This window comes from Hermetia illucens, chromosome 5 (assembly GCF_905115235.1).
Source record: "Hermetia illucens chromosome 5, iHerIll2.2.curated.20191125, whole genome shotgun sequence".
Classification (NCBI taxonomy): domain Eukaryota; kingdom Metazoa; phylum Arthropoda; class Insecta; order Diptera; family Stratiomyidae; genus Hermetia; species Hermetia illucens.
The window spans coordinates 62,144,108-62,160,738 of NC_051853.1; the positions used below are offsets into that span (position 1 = coordinate 62,144,108).

Here is a 16,631-nt window from a genome sequence, read left to right on the forward strand (position 1 = left end):
AGCTCAAAATCCTCCGAAAATTTACCTCGGTGCAGCACGTGACATTTTGCGTCATCATATGTCGCTCTAATAATAGCTATTAGATTCTCTGGAATTCCCCTTCTGCGTAAAACGCTCTAGATACACTCCGTGTTCACGCTATCGAAAGCTTTCTTGAAATCGATGAAGAGCAGGTGCAGCGAAGATCTTAACTCCGCGCACTTTTTCAAAATGATCCGTAAGTTATTGATGTGGTCAATGCAGGAGAATCCGGAGCCGAAACCAGCCTGCCCTTTGTCGATCAAGCTTCCGAGATGTTCTTTGATGCGGATCCAGGATTATTTGACCTACCCGCGACGGCAGCGAATACGCAAATACTCCTCCAATTGTCACATTCAAAACGGGTCTGCTTCTTTGGAATCTTGACGATCATCCCCTTCTTCCACTGTCTGTGAAAGGTGTCGGGTTACCCGAACGAGTGGAAGCAGCAGATCCGCAGTAACTGCAGGTGCAACGATAAAAAATTCTGTGGGGAGACCGTCTAGTCCAACGGCTTTACTCCATTTGAATGCATTGATGACGAAAATGATTTCTCTTCTGTTTGGAGAAACAGTCCCTATCGGCATGTTTACCTTAACTAACCATTTCATCCATAAGAAGACTTCGTAAGTTGCCCAACTCCAAGCACTCAAGCCTTTTATTAGGCTCATTGTACTATACCCTAAAATCGTCTATTCGCCGGCCTCCTTCCAGCGTTCACATGCTTTTGCGAATCAGAGAGCGTCTTCCAAAAGCCTATCTTTGAAGAGAAGCCTCCCGAAGTATTTAAATAATGAAAATGCAGAGACTCGGGTTGTTTCACAATAGTTTTCGCTCAACAGCGGGAATTCCAATTTCTGCATTCGACTGCGTGGACCTTCGCAATTTTTATATTTCAAACTAGACTTAACCGTATCTATTCCAATACCAAACGTTGGCTCTGGTCCAACTAATATGGAGCCAGATCCTTGGCAAGGTGGTACGTTAGATTCAGCCATTTTTGTCATGCGACTACCTGGAATAGAATCGAATAGAAGAAGAAGAATTTGGGCCAATAAATTTTTATCTATGGAACGAGTTAGATAGCCATGCCAAGTCCAGTCTCTTAATTGAGAACTATATAATTTTCGGTTCCTAGAAAATGGACTTCAAACGGATATTTTGCCGTTTCCTTCCTTTGGAGGACTGTCTGGGCAGCTGTCTTCGAAAGCTTCCCTCATACCAATTGTAAATCCCTGGGTTATTTTCTCAATTCCGGCAATGGATTTGATGCACCGCTCAGGGGTTGAAAATCAAACACTACTCTGCTCGTGACTTAATTTGTGTTCCGCGGGTTCCGAAATGCAGTGATTGGTGGTGGTTGCGTGACCATTGCGAAATCAAAGCGCCTTTTGTATGAAAGCCTACTATCATTAAATACCTGCCACTCTCTAACAAGAACAATCGTATCGTCCCCAAAATGATGTTCATAATTTGTCACCTAGCCGCATTGAAGAAAGTAGGTTCATTGCGGAAATTAACGGCATACGCGGGGGTTCTCTCTCCACTGTTTTGGCTCTTGGTAATGGATACCCTGCTGCACAAAAAAGGAGGAGGACAAAAGTCTTCGGGCAAGCATTTGCGGACGACCTAGCTGTAATAATTACCGGCAAGTTTGAGGACGCAGTATGTGACCGCTTGAATGCAACTCTACATGAGGAGGGTGGATCGGGCGCAGGGGTGTTCTCGGACCATCCGATTATAGTACTGGCCCGACCGTTGGAGAAATGACGACCATATTCCAGGCGGACATATATGCCATTTTGTTGGCAGCAGAAGAATGTCTGCGACAAAAGTGGAGGGTTGGCACCATTCGAATCTGCTCCGACAGTCGGGCGAGCAACGACATATTAAGCCAGTTGGTGTGGAGTTGTCATCAGGTGCTGCTGAAATTTGGACGACTGGACGAAACGTTTCCGATGTGGGTGCCAGGGCACTACAACATCGCTGGTAATGAGGAGGCTAACAGACTGGCACGCCAAGGTCTGAATCCACAATGGTAGGGCCAGAACCAGCTTTTGGAATCCGACCATCTACTGTCAAGTCTACTCTGAAGGGTGAAATTGCATGGATTCACGCTACTGAGTGAAGAAATGGGGGAGCCATTGAATAGGCGATTTACGGGGATAGTACAATGGACCTAACAATGGCCTGAGTGCTCGGAGCTGCGGCTCCCCCCAGTAAACTAAACTAACTAAAACTAAGCAATGAAGCCATGAATTGTCTTAAGCTTAAGTCGACGAAGCACTCCCGCTACAGCTCGACTGCAGGAAGTATTATAGGTGGGTGGGATCTCAATTAAAGTCGTTTTTGGCTTACCATTGAAGAACAAGCATGAACATTGAAAAGTACATGCCATTACCCAAAATCATCTAAAATTCGCTCGATACATATCGGATAAAAGCCAAAAATTCAAAGTTGTAAGAAGTTTCTCTTTGATTTCCGCGATGTGGTTTTGAAATGAGGCGGAGCCATCAAAAGTCATTACTCATTTGTCAGCTGGGAATATGGTAGAATTTCAAACTCAGTATGCCTTGTTCAGATTTGGCGAAACTCATCGGAGCATCCTACCTTATAAAATCAATGAAAATTGTGGTTGCCATTTTAAATGAATGAGGTATGAAAATACCTTCATCTGGCCCCACTATTCGCTGTCTCATAACTCCATACATTAACTCACAAATCAAAACCTTGGCAAAGAAATGAAATTCACTGAATAAACTTCCAAATGAAAAATTTCATGCGCTCTTATTGGGACAGTTCTCTACCATCGAAAAACAAATTCCGCACAATTACACTCAATTACAATTATTAACTTATCAGTAGAGAATGTAAGGCCAATTTATCGAAGAAAAAATCTCTTTATCTCGCTTTGATAAATCAAAACATGAAAACAAGTCCACACTCTCCAATCAATTAAACGATTCATGCGGGTTCATGTTTTTGAAACTGAAACCCGCTCGAATTATCTAGCTCATAACAAAGTCGCTACTTAATTATTATAATTCTTTTGAATTCCATCCGAATTTCTTCCAGCGCTTCCATATGTTACAATGGAGTAAGACAAGTAATAAAAGTAACTACGCTATTGGTTTGCTCTCTGCCGGTACCCTTTCATCTTATCGACGGTTTATTACTTCTTTAAATTCGGTTAAACTGTGCTGCTAATCGCGCCCCGCTCCGATTCTCCGGGTCGTATATGTGCGCGGAATAATCGTGATGTAAAGTTTGATACTATATTTTTTGGGAAATCAGATGTTTGCATTTCAATCATCATTTTTAACGAAATTCAATACGAACTCCGAGTGTAATGATTATTTTCTTCACCACAGATACAACCACAATAATTTTGATGTGTCGCTAAGTTTGATGGCCAGCCGAAATTATGAACACGTAAGTTGTTATTGAAATGCATGAAACATTTTAAGCCAGTATTATTTTTTTTCTACAGCCAGCAGTTCCCGAGCCGAAGGTTGTCGTTATTCGTAAGTCGAATCAAGGATTCGGATTCACAGTGCGACATTTTATCAAATATCCACCGGAGGTAAATTTGTGTTTACGCTTTCAAGGCAATAGTCAACTGATTGCATTAACCACTTGCACAGGGAACGATACAGACAACTCCACCAATGGAAACGGTGTTCATAAAAGAAGTGCATCCCAATGGACCTGCATATTTCGCTGGCCTTCAACAAGGCGATCGTCTACTAAAAGTCAACAATATGTCAATAGCCGGAGTCCCTTACAGCACAATTGTATATATGATAAAACAAACACCAAATGTTTTAACGTTACATGTTGTGCCAAAAGAATGTGATGTTTTACAATTGGTGAGTATATTATCTCCTTATCAACAACCCATTCGACATTCTAACCATAACCTTCTAAGCAGTATTTTGAGGATCTAGCACATAATCCGGAAAGTAATCGAATAAAACCTTTCGCTGACGTTCCGCAAAATATAAGACTTGGACCTAATCATAATCAGCCGGTGCACAATCTTTATTCTCCTATACAAAATTTGCACAGCAATTTCTTAGGTGCTATGAAATTTCCAGCAGACGAACCTATGGCGTCGTAGTGAGTAACGCACGCGTACATTGCCCTCGAGTTTATTGAACTTATGTCCATTTCAGTAACAACTCATATCTTCTATCTCCAAACCAACCACTGCTACTGAATCGGTTGAAAAAGAGCATTATGCAAAAAGAAGAATTTTTAAGATTGCCACCATCATTTCAAACAACCACAAGTATTACTGATGTTCAGAGTGAAATTTTAGGATTCGATCAAATCAAAAATCTTGTTTCAGCTGTGGGGACTAGACCTAGTGTCTCATCTACTCGCGCCAACGATGTTTTCTCCCAAGCATGTGATATTGAGATAAAATCTACATCTACACTAAGACAATCAGAAAGTAAACAGCCGGAAACAAATGCAACTCTACCAACTGGCATCGGGACAGCCTCATTTAAGAGGGAAACGTCTGCAATTGTACATAACAACAACAATCAAATACCACCACCATATGAACCGCCACCTAGCAATTTCAAATCATCCATATCATTTTCTTTGAATTCACCACAACCCCAACTCCCTACAAAAGACAATGCAGCAATAAATCAACGACCGCAAATTCTGTCTCCGGTGCCGTTACAGGGCAGCAAAAGCAATGAATACGTAAATCAATTTTTAAGGCACACGAACGATGATAATTCACTAAAAGGACGCTACAGCTGTGATCGAATCAAAGACAATTCCAATATAAATAACGAAATGTATGAAGCTGACACATTTTTGAGATGTTAATATGTTCTCACTTCGGTATTTTTCCTTTATCCTTACAGTCTTGAAAAACGACACTCAGACGACTTCAATGTTGTATCTCAATTAACGAAAAAATTTGAAAGCGGTGCTCCATTATCGCCTGAAACGCAAATGTTCTACAAAAGTGAGTTGAGTCGATTCAATAAATTCCCGAATCCAATTGTTAATATCAGAAAAAAAGAGATTGAATTGAAAACACGGTTAGAAAATGAATCAATTATTCAAAGTAAGTTTTAGAAAAATATTGTTAAGAGGCAGCGTCGCTTAACCACAAATTGCTTCATTTCAGATTCCAGAAATGACCTAAAAGTATTAGAGACACCAAATAATTTTAAGGATATCGAAATTAAATGTAATTTTGATGACGTAAATTTAAGTAAATGTGATCAATTTGAAGCGTCAACAGGTAAACCTACAATATATTCTTGAATAATAAGCCATCGTCAGGTTTTTAATATGCGTCCAATCTTTTCACAGCACCAACTATTGTCGTTCGACGACAAAAACCCACCGATATCGACGATAAGAAAATACCACGTCGAATATCATATCTGCGGGCAACAGGTAATGATAAGGAATATCATAGCGATATTCCGTCTTGTCCAGAGGCTACAGTTTCTGAGGAAGAAGTTATTGACAAGGATGATTCAATACGAAAAAGGTAAGTTATTTTTGAAGCTAACACCCATATTACCCTTTGAAACTGATGAACTGATACAGTGGATACATAATTAATTTTCACAATCGAAACCTTTCCGCAAAAGAGTGAGTGATTTTTTTTCCCAAACACTTTGGTAACATGATAGTCATTTATGCGACTCTCGCTGAACTTGTTCGAAAAGGATAATGTAAATAATCTTCTGCTTCTTGCATTAAATTAAATTAAAATTCTCGATTTTGAAAAAAAAAACACATTAACCAGAAAAAAACCGTTATACATTTTTTATTCAAAGTATCAAAATTGCTGTACATTTTTGATTTCCTTCTGACAATTTGTTTACACGCGTCAGTAAAATTATCTGGCATCGAAATCAAACCATTCATAGAGCCGTTTTTCACATTGTCATAACTTCTGCTCAGCAAGTCCGTGTCCTATCCATTCACATCATCCCCACGTACTCATTGAGAGCGATGAGACCCGAATCTGCAATGGGATACATCTGAAGTGGAGCTCTTACCACGAAGCTTCACCGGAGATTACCGGATATCATAGGAATCGAGATGGCCATCTGAGAGCATATGTTCCAGAAGATATCCTGGGGGATTTCTACTCGAGCCGATTATTTGTGGTTCTGGTTATGTGAGTTTCATCGTGGTTGTACCCATATCGCGGGTCGAGCTTGTAATGACAGTGATGGTCCTGTTGATGAGATATGCTTTCACTTTACTTAAAATCGAAAACAAACAAAAGAAAAAAAATAGAACTCATCAGACACTTCCTCACCTCTGCCCTGAAGTCATCCCTTTTTATATAATCGCAAAAACGACAAGGGTGCGAATTATATCCAACTTCAAACCTCCAGTACTTTAAGCCCAAGTCAGGCTAAAGTAAAATTTTTCGTTTATATATATTCCAAACAAAAAAGCAAAAGAACTCCGAGAAAATCAAGTAAAAATAATATATATATAAAGACAATATAAAAATAAGAAGAAAACTTAAAAAAGGGGGAACATGAAAATAATGCAATAAAACGATGATAAAATCAAACAGAATAGAAAATAGTAAATATGAGAAAATAAAAAAAAACCTGAAATTATTCAAAAAAAATAATCAAAAAGTAGAAAGAAATGCAAATAACAGCAAGAACCAGAAAAATCTAAAACAAGTAATCAAAATCATTGTAAAAAAATTAACGATCATTTCAACGGAACATTGAGGACTCCTCGTTCCCTAAAATTTTGAACTATCTTTTTATATCCTTCGCAAAACTCATCCCCCCATCTCAGCCTCAACAGGAATATTCCCAAACACAGTACAATGCTAAACGGAGAAACATCCATCGAGTTGCTCCCCGCCGCAGAGTATTAGATAACCAAGTCAAAATAAAAGGATCGCGAGAATTCAATCTTCTTCGTTTGGAATCCGAGAACAAAGTGAGGATGAATCATTAAAGACGGAAGGGAACGGCACAGCATTTGGCCGACTACCTCCGACGAAGCAGAAAAAATATTAAATTTTTTTAATTACTGATCGAAGAGATTGAGAAAAAGGTAGTGAAAGACACTTCTCAGAAGCTCGGACGGCAATACCTTTCAGCATATAGTCGCAAAGGCCCGTAGAGCCAGAGTCTTCTGGAAAGCAATTGCCTACGAAACAATAAACTTTAAAGATAAACACAAGAAACCCTCCCAAGGAGAGGATAGGGAACCCTACCAAGGTGGGATGAGAAAATGAGGCATAAGAATACTTGCTTCTGGGAAAAGGCGAGAAACCTAAGCTTGCAAGATGAAATCAAGTGTACCTAGACACACTTAAGTGTTAGATAGGCTTCGCATCCATTAGTATGAATGATGAGCCTGCATTCAGTATAAATCAATACTGCTGTGCCAGTCATGGCCGGATTCAGCCGCTCATAATACACCACATCGTCCTGGTCAAACCAAACAGAGAATGGGCTTCTTTCCAAGAGCAATTTGGCCGTATTGTCGAAGAAAATTGTTGGCCTGGATTAACTCATGGGTTTCTGCGTTTGAGGTTCTCAAAATAAATCCACCACAGATGTGATGCAGAAAGCTCATTTGTTTTCCTCGCTGAAGCACATGACTTTTTGGCTCGTAATAAAACTTGAATGCATTCACTTTCACTAGTTGTATTAATGTACCTGTGGCGGCTGATAAGTTCGTGTTCTAAGGAATGAATAGTATTCGTTTTGAGAATGATGGGGTCCTAAGTCCGCATCAATTTAATGCTGGAATGAATAGTATGATTTTATATTTTCCAAGGTAATTCGCCTCAAGTGAAATATACTTTTCACATCGTGAATATAACTCCTAAGCTTTGAATGCATCCCTCACAGCTCAAGCAGTGGGGACGGGCGCGTTGTCCTGCAGAACAGCCCTCTGCGCGCCATCTTTCTACCTCTTTTATGTACGACTGTTTTACGTATCTGACCCGAAGAATTTGCGTGGTACTGACCGTTCATTGTAATTCCCTTAGACATGTAATCCATTAATAAGATTCCTTCGGTATCTGACGATGCCGACTTCTCCACTTTGAATCATTTGGAGGTCTTTCATCCTTTTTAAGGTTTTGTGGTAACCAAAAGCTTATTAAAGTCTACGCACTGTCTGTCTGCCTTTTTTATGAGAAGGTGGAAATCTTCAAAAAACCTTGTGCTGGACACGCCCCCAGTGTGTGGGATTTTTATTCACTGAAATCACCCCGATCTCCCCGATCCCAGTCCCATTAGGTATTACATCACGGAGCGAAGTTAGTTCATTTTAGGCCTCCTTAATCGCGCCTTCCTAACCTCTTCCGCTTTTCATAGTATATCCTGGATCGTTGCGATCATGGAGCATTCTCCGAACAAAATTTCCCCGAAATAGCACACCGAGGGTTTTCTCTAGGTTTCTTCTTTCTTCCACGAACTTCGGGCATTGGAAGAATGCGTGCGCTGGGTTTTCCGAGACCCCATCCTAGTTAGGATAATCACGCAAGGTATCCAATTTAAAACAGTGCAGGTATAATTGCTTTCTCTATGCCCACTTTCCAGCCACTCCCCGATGGCACGGATCACCCTGCGGGGCTAATGAACCTTTCAACTTTTTTCACCTCCCAATAAAGGAGAGATGGACTTGATATCATTTTGTAGACCACTTTCAATTTATGTGTGTTATCTAAAATATGCAGCGGCTTTTCCTAAACTAACACTGCATACAGGAAGTTGCACTCCTCTTCGGGCAACTCAGCGAACATGTCTGGATTATTCGGTAGTCTATCCAGGTTCGAAGTTTTAGTATCACCTATTCTGCTGCAGACCTCCAACCGCTCGTCCGTAAGTACTGGAAGAATTGCGTGACCTTCGGAGATCTCTGAAAGGTATTAGTCTCTTGCTGGGAGAAAAACCCAGGTTCATTTTTATATGCACTTGATCCCCTCTGATGACCGGCCTCTAAATCGTCTCATCACAACTCTATAGACGCTACTTCACGGATTTACATCCGCTTCCGACCCGAATTTAGAAAATTCTTTAAGTTTATGCATGCTATTCTTGCACCTGATCAACCCTACTTAACATTTGGCACAATGGTAGACTGATCGATGGCTGGCCAGTTCTTTATTCCACCAGTGATTAGATGTCCTACTGGGGGATGAGCATCTCCTAGCCGTGGATGCGTCACGTACTTCGACATTGTGCAACATGGAAAACCCTTTCCTTAGGGCACCAGTCAAACTTCCCGTCCAGGGACTGACGATTTGATAGGAAATATCGGGATTATCAATTATGAGGAGTGCAAAGTAAAGAAAATTAACTGTGTACGAATTAGCCAGAAATACGAATTAGCCAGAAATACGAATTATCGAGATTCCAATGTATTTATATTACTTTCGTTGGTAATCTAACTGTGCAAACGTCTCTAATAAATTTCGACTCTTTGTGTTGCTTTTTCTGTTTTCCCATTCCAGGCATTTAATTACCTTCGGATTTCGTCCCCTTGCGTCATGAACAAAGTTCTCTAACATGTCTTCAAATGAGACTGGCTGGGGCGTAGCAACTATACACATAACTGTACACGACTAGCTCACAGTCAATTTTATAGCTTGGTGACCGAACGCCCAGATCGCCATTCCATTCGTCGAATCTGTGGTCCATAAGCCGCCGTGATGGTTCCTGTATGGTTCATTTACCATTCTCAGACCCTTGGGTAGTCTAGTCGACAATAATTTATGCGTTTCTTTCACTGGTAATCGCGTTGTGGCAATTTGAGTACTGCCATAGGCTGTTCCTCCAGGTTAAACTTTTCTTTCATTGCAGTGCAGATTTCTCCTCTGGATGTCACTTCGGCAAGGTCTGTATATAGATCTCATATTTTTTGGTCCGTAATGTAGCATTCTCCTCAAGTGTCTTCTTAATTTGGTTGCGAAAGCTTTCGGTTCTGCCCAACTGGATTTTTTCAGCACAAACATTAGATCATTCTTCTGAGTCCTGCGATTCTTGTTGAAATTTCCACCTTCCTCTTTTAGCTTGAAGTCAGCTTTGACTTTTTTTAGTATTTCCGCTAAGGGCAGGTTACTCTTGCTGGAAATAATAATAACATCGTGGCGAATTCGCACCTTTGCTTTCTTCTTCGCCTTTTTTCTAACGATCTTGGTCCATCCACCATTTTCGTCCCCCTTAGAATTCGCCAGTTCGATTGCCGATTCACGGCTTTCTCTCTTCCGTTCTTCGAAACTCTTATGTTCCTGTTTTTCTGTTTGCGCCTCCCGATGTCCGTCTGTCACATGCACTTTCCTTAGAAAAAGGTTACATCTATTGAAAGATTGAAACTATGAATCCGCATGCATGCAGTGAATTATGTTGTTCCTTGTTGAAATTAAGGGGGACCCCCCCCCCCCCCCCCCCCACTATATGTATAAAAGAGGGAAGTTGGAAGGTTTCGTAGAAATCCTACTATTAATAACAACGTTATAATAGATTAAACTTATTCCTTTTGGTTCAAATGGCTGCTTCCTAAAAAAATAAAATGTCAGTATTCCATCGAATTGGATATCGAGCATATTGAACGCATATACACTACGAGCTATCTATAAATGGAAATATGACATATTTTTACATAAAAAATCCACAAAATCTGTCATAGTTGAGTTGCCGTGCTTCCGGTTTCCTGACTTGTTTTTGATTGAGCTCTGAATTATACTGACAAACTCAGGTTTCGTCAACAGTCAATCCGGTAGCAAATTTCATCCAAATGACTCTGAGACAATTTAAAAAAAAAATGTTAACAACTCTCCAATCATATATTTTTTATGTCCCATGCAATGTTCATTTCAAATCTTTGTAGTTCTTCTATCTTTGATGGGCCAGTACTCATTTTTTGACCTTTTTAACCTTTTTTTCGGTCACTAGTCGCCCCCAGGGGCTCTTTTTCGTTTTTCAAGTAGCCGAGCCCATTTTTTTACCATTACGTTTGAAGGTGCAGAACCCTCAAGAATCGATGACATTCATTCATGTTCCGGTGTATTTCCTTTTCTAACAAGGAAGTTATTGTGTGGTTTGTTGTGTTGAATTTTTTGGTTGACTTGTATTTCAATGAACGGAAAGATTATTTTTGATTGGGGACAACCTTATTGTATTTATTGCAGATAAATAGATTGTAAGCCCTAAAGAAGGGAACAACTGGCTCCCAAAATATCGATATCTGCAAATAAATACAACAGGGTTGTCCCTAATCGAAAAACAATCGTTCATTGACGAAAGTTTATTACAGCCTAATGTCCCACATTGCTCGAAATTTCCAGTTTCCAAAATAAACCGGAGACAGATGGCTGATGTAAGGCTTTCCGCAATATTATATTATATATTATATGTGGTGGGAAAACAATTCTCTCGCAGCCTGTTCATTATTACAAATTAAACGGTTCATTTTCTGAACACTTCTCAATGCGGTATTGAGTCTTCACAAAGTCCTTCCCTATTTATTTATTCCATTTCAATACTTATCAGACTATATTCTGTAAGTGCTAAGCATACGATAATAAATTATGCATAAGGACACGCAAGACTATGATCTAAAACAAGACGCGCCGGGCAAAGGTTTGAAATTTTATTTATGAATAAGGTTTATTCATTTAGTTTACATGGGTTTTTTTTACGGATGGTATCACAGTTATCATACTTCCTTACAAGGGAAAGCATATGATGATATCTTGCCTTTGACTCGTTTCGCTATTACATAAAAAACAGCGCTCCGTCGATGAAAATAAAAATGAGCAAATATGGCGCCGCACTTAATCTTAACGTCCTTGCCCAGACCAACAAAACGAACCATCTCCGTTCACCACCTTCATTTGTTTTGATTTCTACAAAACAGGCATATCTTGTGCTGAAATATGACCGATTGTTGTTAGAAAATTGTTTAATATTTTGGTTGGATAATCAAACGACAATCGTGATTTTTGTTGAACTCATTTAAAGCATATGTCCGATAGCAAATATGAGTTCATGATGTTATCGAGGTTTGCAATGTTTTGTCAAAACATTGGAATCAGTTTAAAAGTGATTTGCGACCACCCATGAAATCGATAAACGCTTTGATGTGATTAGACGAATTCACCGAAAATTTATTTGTCAGTAATCGGATGGATTGTTTTGAGTTTTGTTGTCATTATGCAGTGAGATCCATGTCCGCCGATAAGCTGATTGAGTAACTTAGTTAGAAATCCATCTGTTAGATTAGATTTGACTCTTTTGTTTCTAGAGGCACCAAAATAATTCATTGAAAGTGATTTTTTCATTGTTATACAGTATGTGGAAAGAAGCTGTATGTCGAAAGATAGCAAGTCTGAATAGTAAAGTGGATGTCCAATCAATCTCATCGTTCTTATCTCGAAATCTAAAATCGCTTAAATAAGCATAAGCTTCCATACATTTCTGGGTTAATATAGTTTATTGTTCAGTGGCGAAGTTTTTCTAACTTGCTCTACAATTACATCTCCTGTTAACTCCTTTAGATAAGTATAGGACATTCATACAGTATCTTCTTTGAATTATAATACAATAATTTTTTGTATAATACTATTTGATTTTCAATCAGACTGCTTCATTATCGTTGTTTAATGCTATGACGAATATAAATACCCAAGAGGAACGAGATAGAGAAAAACCCAGTCATTGCATCGTCAACGTATTAATTTGGATGCAACCGCAAAGCAACAGATGCAGTAAATACAAAGTTCTGGCATTTAAATTGGCTTTATTTCCAAAGTAAAACTTCGTAAACTGACCTTTTCTTTCTGAGTTACAAGCATAGATTGATTTAAGGCTTCGGTCAATTCAATCAATGCAATGAATTTGTACTAAAGTGGTAAATTTGATCTATTATAACTGTTAGTAATAGTGCGATTCCCACCAAACTTGGTAGTATTATACTTTTTTTCAGATTTTTGGGTTGGGTAGTTTCTGAGAACGGATCCTTGAAGTAACTAACCCATTTCGGACCCCCGCACTCCTCGCCTTTGCAGCAAACATGAAAACTAATATCATTGTCGGAAAGTACTAGTCGAGACCTTTCATTTGACACCCCACGTAACTATACTCGGTGGAAAAAATGTTAGATCTCCTTTTGTATATATCATCATCATCACGTTCCATCTCTGCCTCGCCCTTCTTCTCTCCACAACGATAATTTTCTCTTCCGTGGCGGATGCTTGACGACTCAAATTTGAATCTCCAATCCTCGAAAGCGGAAAGGAAAATTACATCGATATAACAACTTCAAATTCTACGAGATGTTACCTCGATATAGGATGTGACAGTTTAAACCATCATATGTCACTCAAATAAACGCTGTTAGTTATTTTGCAATGTACCTACTTCATAGAGTAATACCGACACACTGCTTGTAGACGCTACAGTAAGTCTTTTCAAATTTGATAAAAAGCAAGCGAAGCAATGGTCTAAACAGTGCGCATTGTTCGACAATGATCTGAGGGTGCTAATGTGATTGGCACAGGAGAATTTAGAGTGGTAACCAGCCTGCTCCCTGTGAACCAGGTTTTCGGAGTTTCTCATGCGCTCCTGTATTACTTTAACTATTAGATCGTTATAAGTAACTTCTGTTGTAGCTTAATTTTCAGCCTTTATACCGTTCAGAAGGGGTCGGCTCGATGAAGCTTAGCATGTACCCTTTATTTGTATCCTTCCGCTATGAGGCACCCGGGTAACCACTTTGTAGTTTCACTATATAGATAACAATTCTGACAGTTTGGGTAGTGATTAATTGGTTTGGGAAATTCCGTTCTGAAGACACCTTAAAAGCCGCACCGGGGCTGGGTTGTCCTCTCGACATTGACGGGACGGGAACCTTTCAATCAACAAGAGTTATAGCAGGAAGTATGAATATATAATAAAAGTTTACTGCTACCTGGAGAAATTAGGAAAAGTCATTAACTTGGGAGTATGGATACCTCACAATCTAAGTGAATGGGATAGAGAAAATCGCATGTCAATCGCCCCGTCTGCTCTCATGGATTGAAGTCAAGTCTTTTTTGAACAGAATTGTACCGGAAGATGAAAAGTGGGTTGCTTATGAGAATGTCGCCCACAAAAAAACAATTACTTGGCAAAAATCCATCACTCCTACCGAAACCGAAATCAAACATCCATACAAAAACAATTTATTGAGTCTATGATCGGTTTTACCTCACCCTCCTTACTAACCGAGGCACGCCTCGACAGACTACCACTCAAATAAAAGCACTTAGCTCTTTTTTCCTTCTACCAATATTTTTATTTTCATGTACCCTCTGAAGACCGTAAATCCCATCGGTTTTATTCCGCCCGAGCGCGTTGATGACACCAATGAGGTGAAGCTTCATCAAACGTGATATGGTTGAGAACCGTGGTGAATATTCCTAACAGCTTTTTTAGCTCTTCATAGTCGTGAATGAGGAATCGACACAGGGATATCGAGAGATTTGCGACCATCTGCATGTTTTTCGTGATGCTGAACACGGTGGCAGCGCACGACGCCTAGTATTCTGCACCGCGCCAAATTTCACTCGGCATCAGAATTCGAGGGCGCTACTTTGACCACTACCCGTAGGGATTATAGAGTCTTCAATATCTTATATTCGTCAATTCGCTTCTATGATTCCGCAGTCAGCCAGATCCTGTGACGCTTCTTCAGGGCATGAAGTAGCATTTTTATTGACGTACCCGATAAGGTTTCGATAGAGAGAAGAAAAGTGGAAATTTGCAAGTTGCTAGCTCACAACTTTCTATTCTTCTTGCCTGTTACGACAAGCAGAGAATACTTTTAGTTAATTTTTAATCCGCAACTCAAAGACAAGCGACTATCGCAGTGAAGCATGCGTGAATTTAATAGTGAATATTAACTCATAGGCGTTATTCACAGTCGCATTTGCCACATTGTTTAAATTACCGTGAACCAGAATTGTGGGACTACTGAGCAATTCCGTAAGAGGCATCGATCTCTCCACATTACATTCTTGGATCGTGAGATGGCGTGTGTCATATATATAAACTCATCTAGTATACATTTCGGCAACATCTAATGCCGTTGAATCAAATTACTACTGCGATCATAAGTTCAAAGCGTTCGTGTCTACAGCGATGTTTGCCAAGAAAACACCTTTGTTTTTGTTATGCACACTATCACCCCGCTCTACCGAGTCGACCCCGCTTGTGAACGGGACAAAGGCTGAAGAAAAAGAAGAAGACTATTACCCCGCTCTATGCAGGTGATGTTTTCTTAGCGTCGCATAGCAGATTTCAAGCAATCTATCGAAAACTGGAATGTTCGCCCCATGCAGCACGCTCTCCTACTAAATATGAATAAAACACTGTTTCTGACGACTGACTCAAATAAAACAGCCATTATCACTGTCAGTGATAGCGAGCTGTCCAAAACACAGCGATCTAAGTAACTAGCATCAATGCTATCGGTCTACCGTGCTATGCTTCACACATAAGCCCAACTGGGAAGAATGGGTTTCCATGGCATCCTTTGTGATCGAACGGTGAACTACTAAAGTCAAAGGACGCCATCTCGTGGAGGTGGCAGCCAAGATCCGGTCGGAAATTGTACTTCAGATCACAAGAGCACGCCCTGAGGTAGTTGCCAGCAACAGTACGATCTCAGGCATGGTCTACCTCGTCTTCTTTTTCTACCCTACATATTGTCCTTATAGACTTTCCGGGCTGGATCATCCTGATTCATACGGATTAAGTGACCCGCTCACCGCAATCTGTTGAGTCGGATTTTATCCACAACCAGAGGGTCGTGGTATCGCTCATAGATTTCGTCGTAATGTAGACTACGGAATCGTCCATCCTCATGTAGAGGAGGCCAAAAATTTTTCGGAGGATTCTTCTCTCGAACCCGGCCAAGAGTTCGCATTTTTTTTTTGCTAAGAACCCAGGTTCCGAGGAATACATAAAGACTGGCAAGATCATAGTCTTGTACAGTAAGAGCTTTGACCCTATGGTGAGACATTTCGAGCGAAACAGTTTTTGTAAGCTTGCAGAGTATTAAATGTGATGATAATGAAACTAAAGCACAGTCTCATTGAAACCTGACTGTGTGAATGCCCTATATTCCGCAAAGGAGTGAACAGGAGATACTACGAGGGAATAAAACACTTTGCCAGGGGTAAAACGAAGTCTAACTGAGGGGTTAAGAACTCACTGCGTTCTTCTATATAATTTTCGTTTGTCTGTCTGATGAATTAATAGATTTTATTGATGTGAATTCTAAAGTTGTAAGATGATCAAAGCTCGAAACAGTGTCATATTTTCAACGGTTACCCACCCCACACTTTTTCAAATATACCATTTCAACAGAAAAGTAATTCCTTTATTTTCCTTTAATTTTATGGGAAGTCTTTCATATTATCTGGATTTATTCTTCCTTCATAAAGATATTTTTTTGTTAAAATCACAATTGCTAAGAGATACCTTCATTGGTGACACAGATGGTAACTATTATTGTACACAGTTATTTTACAGGCGATTAACTTCTCCCAAAGTTCAATGAATTAATAACTGCTTTTGTCTTGAATTGAC

General features: G+C 39.8%; 1 protein-coding gene and 1 long non-coding RNA gene across 7 annotated transcripts in view; both read left to right on the forward strand.

Annotated features, from left to right (window-relative positions):
• LOC119656821 (rho GTPase-activating protein 21) overlaps positions 1 to 16,631 on the forward strand; it is a 43,455-nt gene that overhangs the window by 23,015 nt on the left and 3,809 nt on the right. For 4 of the 6 annotated variants that reach the window (XM_038063456.1, XM_038063454.1, XM_038063460.1 and 1 more), the window contains exons 2-10: positions 3,390 to 3,450; positions 3,509 to 3,601; positions 3,663 to 3,887; positions 3,950 to 4,137; positions 4,194 to 4,309; positions 4,370 to 4,835; positions 4,905 to 5,110; positions 5,174 to 5,290; positions 5,362 to 5,545. In XM_038063456.1, coding sequence (XP_037919384.1) covers positions 3,427 to 3,450; positions 3,509 to 3,601; positions 3,663 to 3,887; positions 3,950 to 4,137; positions 4,194 to 4,309; positions 4,370 to 4,835; positions 4,905 to 5,110; positions 5,174 to 5,290; positions 5,362 to 5,545 — 1,619 coding nt within the window. In that variant the 5' untranslated portion in view covers positions 3,390 to 3,426. Of the gene's footprint in view, positions 1 to 3,011; positions 3,279 to 3,389; positions 3,451 to 3,508; positions 3,602 to 3,662; positions 3,888 to 3,949; positions 4,138 to 4,193; positions 4,310 to 4,369; positions 4,836 to 4,904; positions 5,111 to 5,173; positions 5,291 to 5,361; positions 5,546 to 16,631 lie in introns of those variants that run through there. The other 2 variants (XM_038063459.1, XM_038063455.1) reach the window with 2 other exon arrangements.
• LOC119656822 lies at positions 12,363 to 12,914 on the forward strand. The gene is made up of 2 exons (XR_005250102.1): positions 12,363 to 12,560; positions 12,640 to 12,914. It is a non-coding gene; the product is annotated as an uncharacterized LOC119656822 (long non-coding RNA).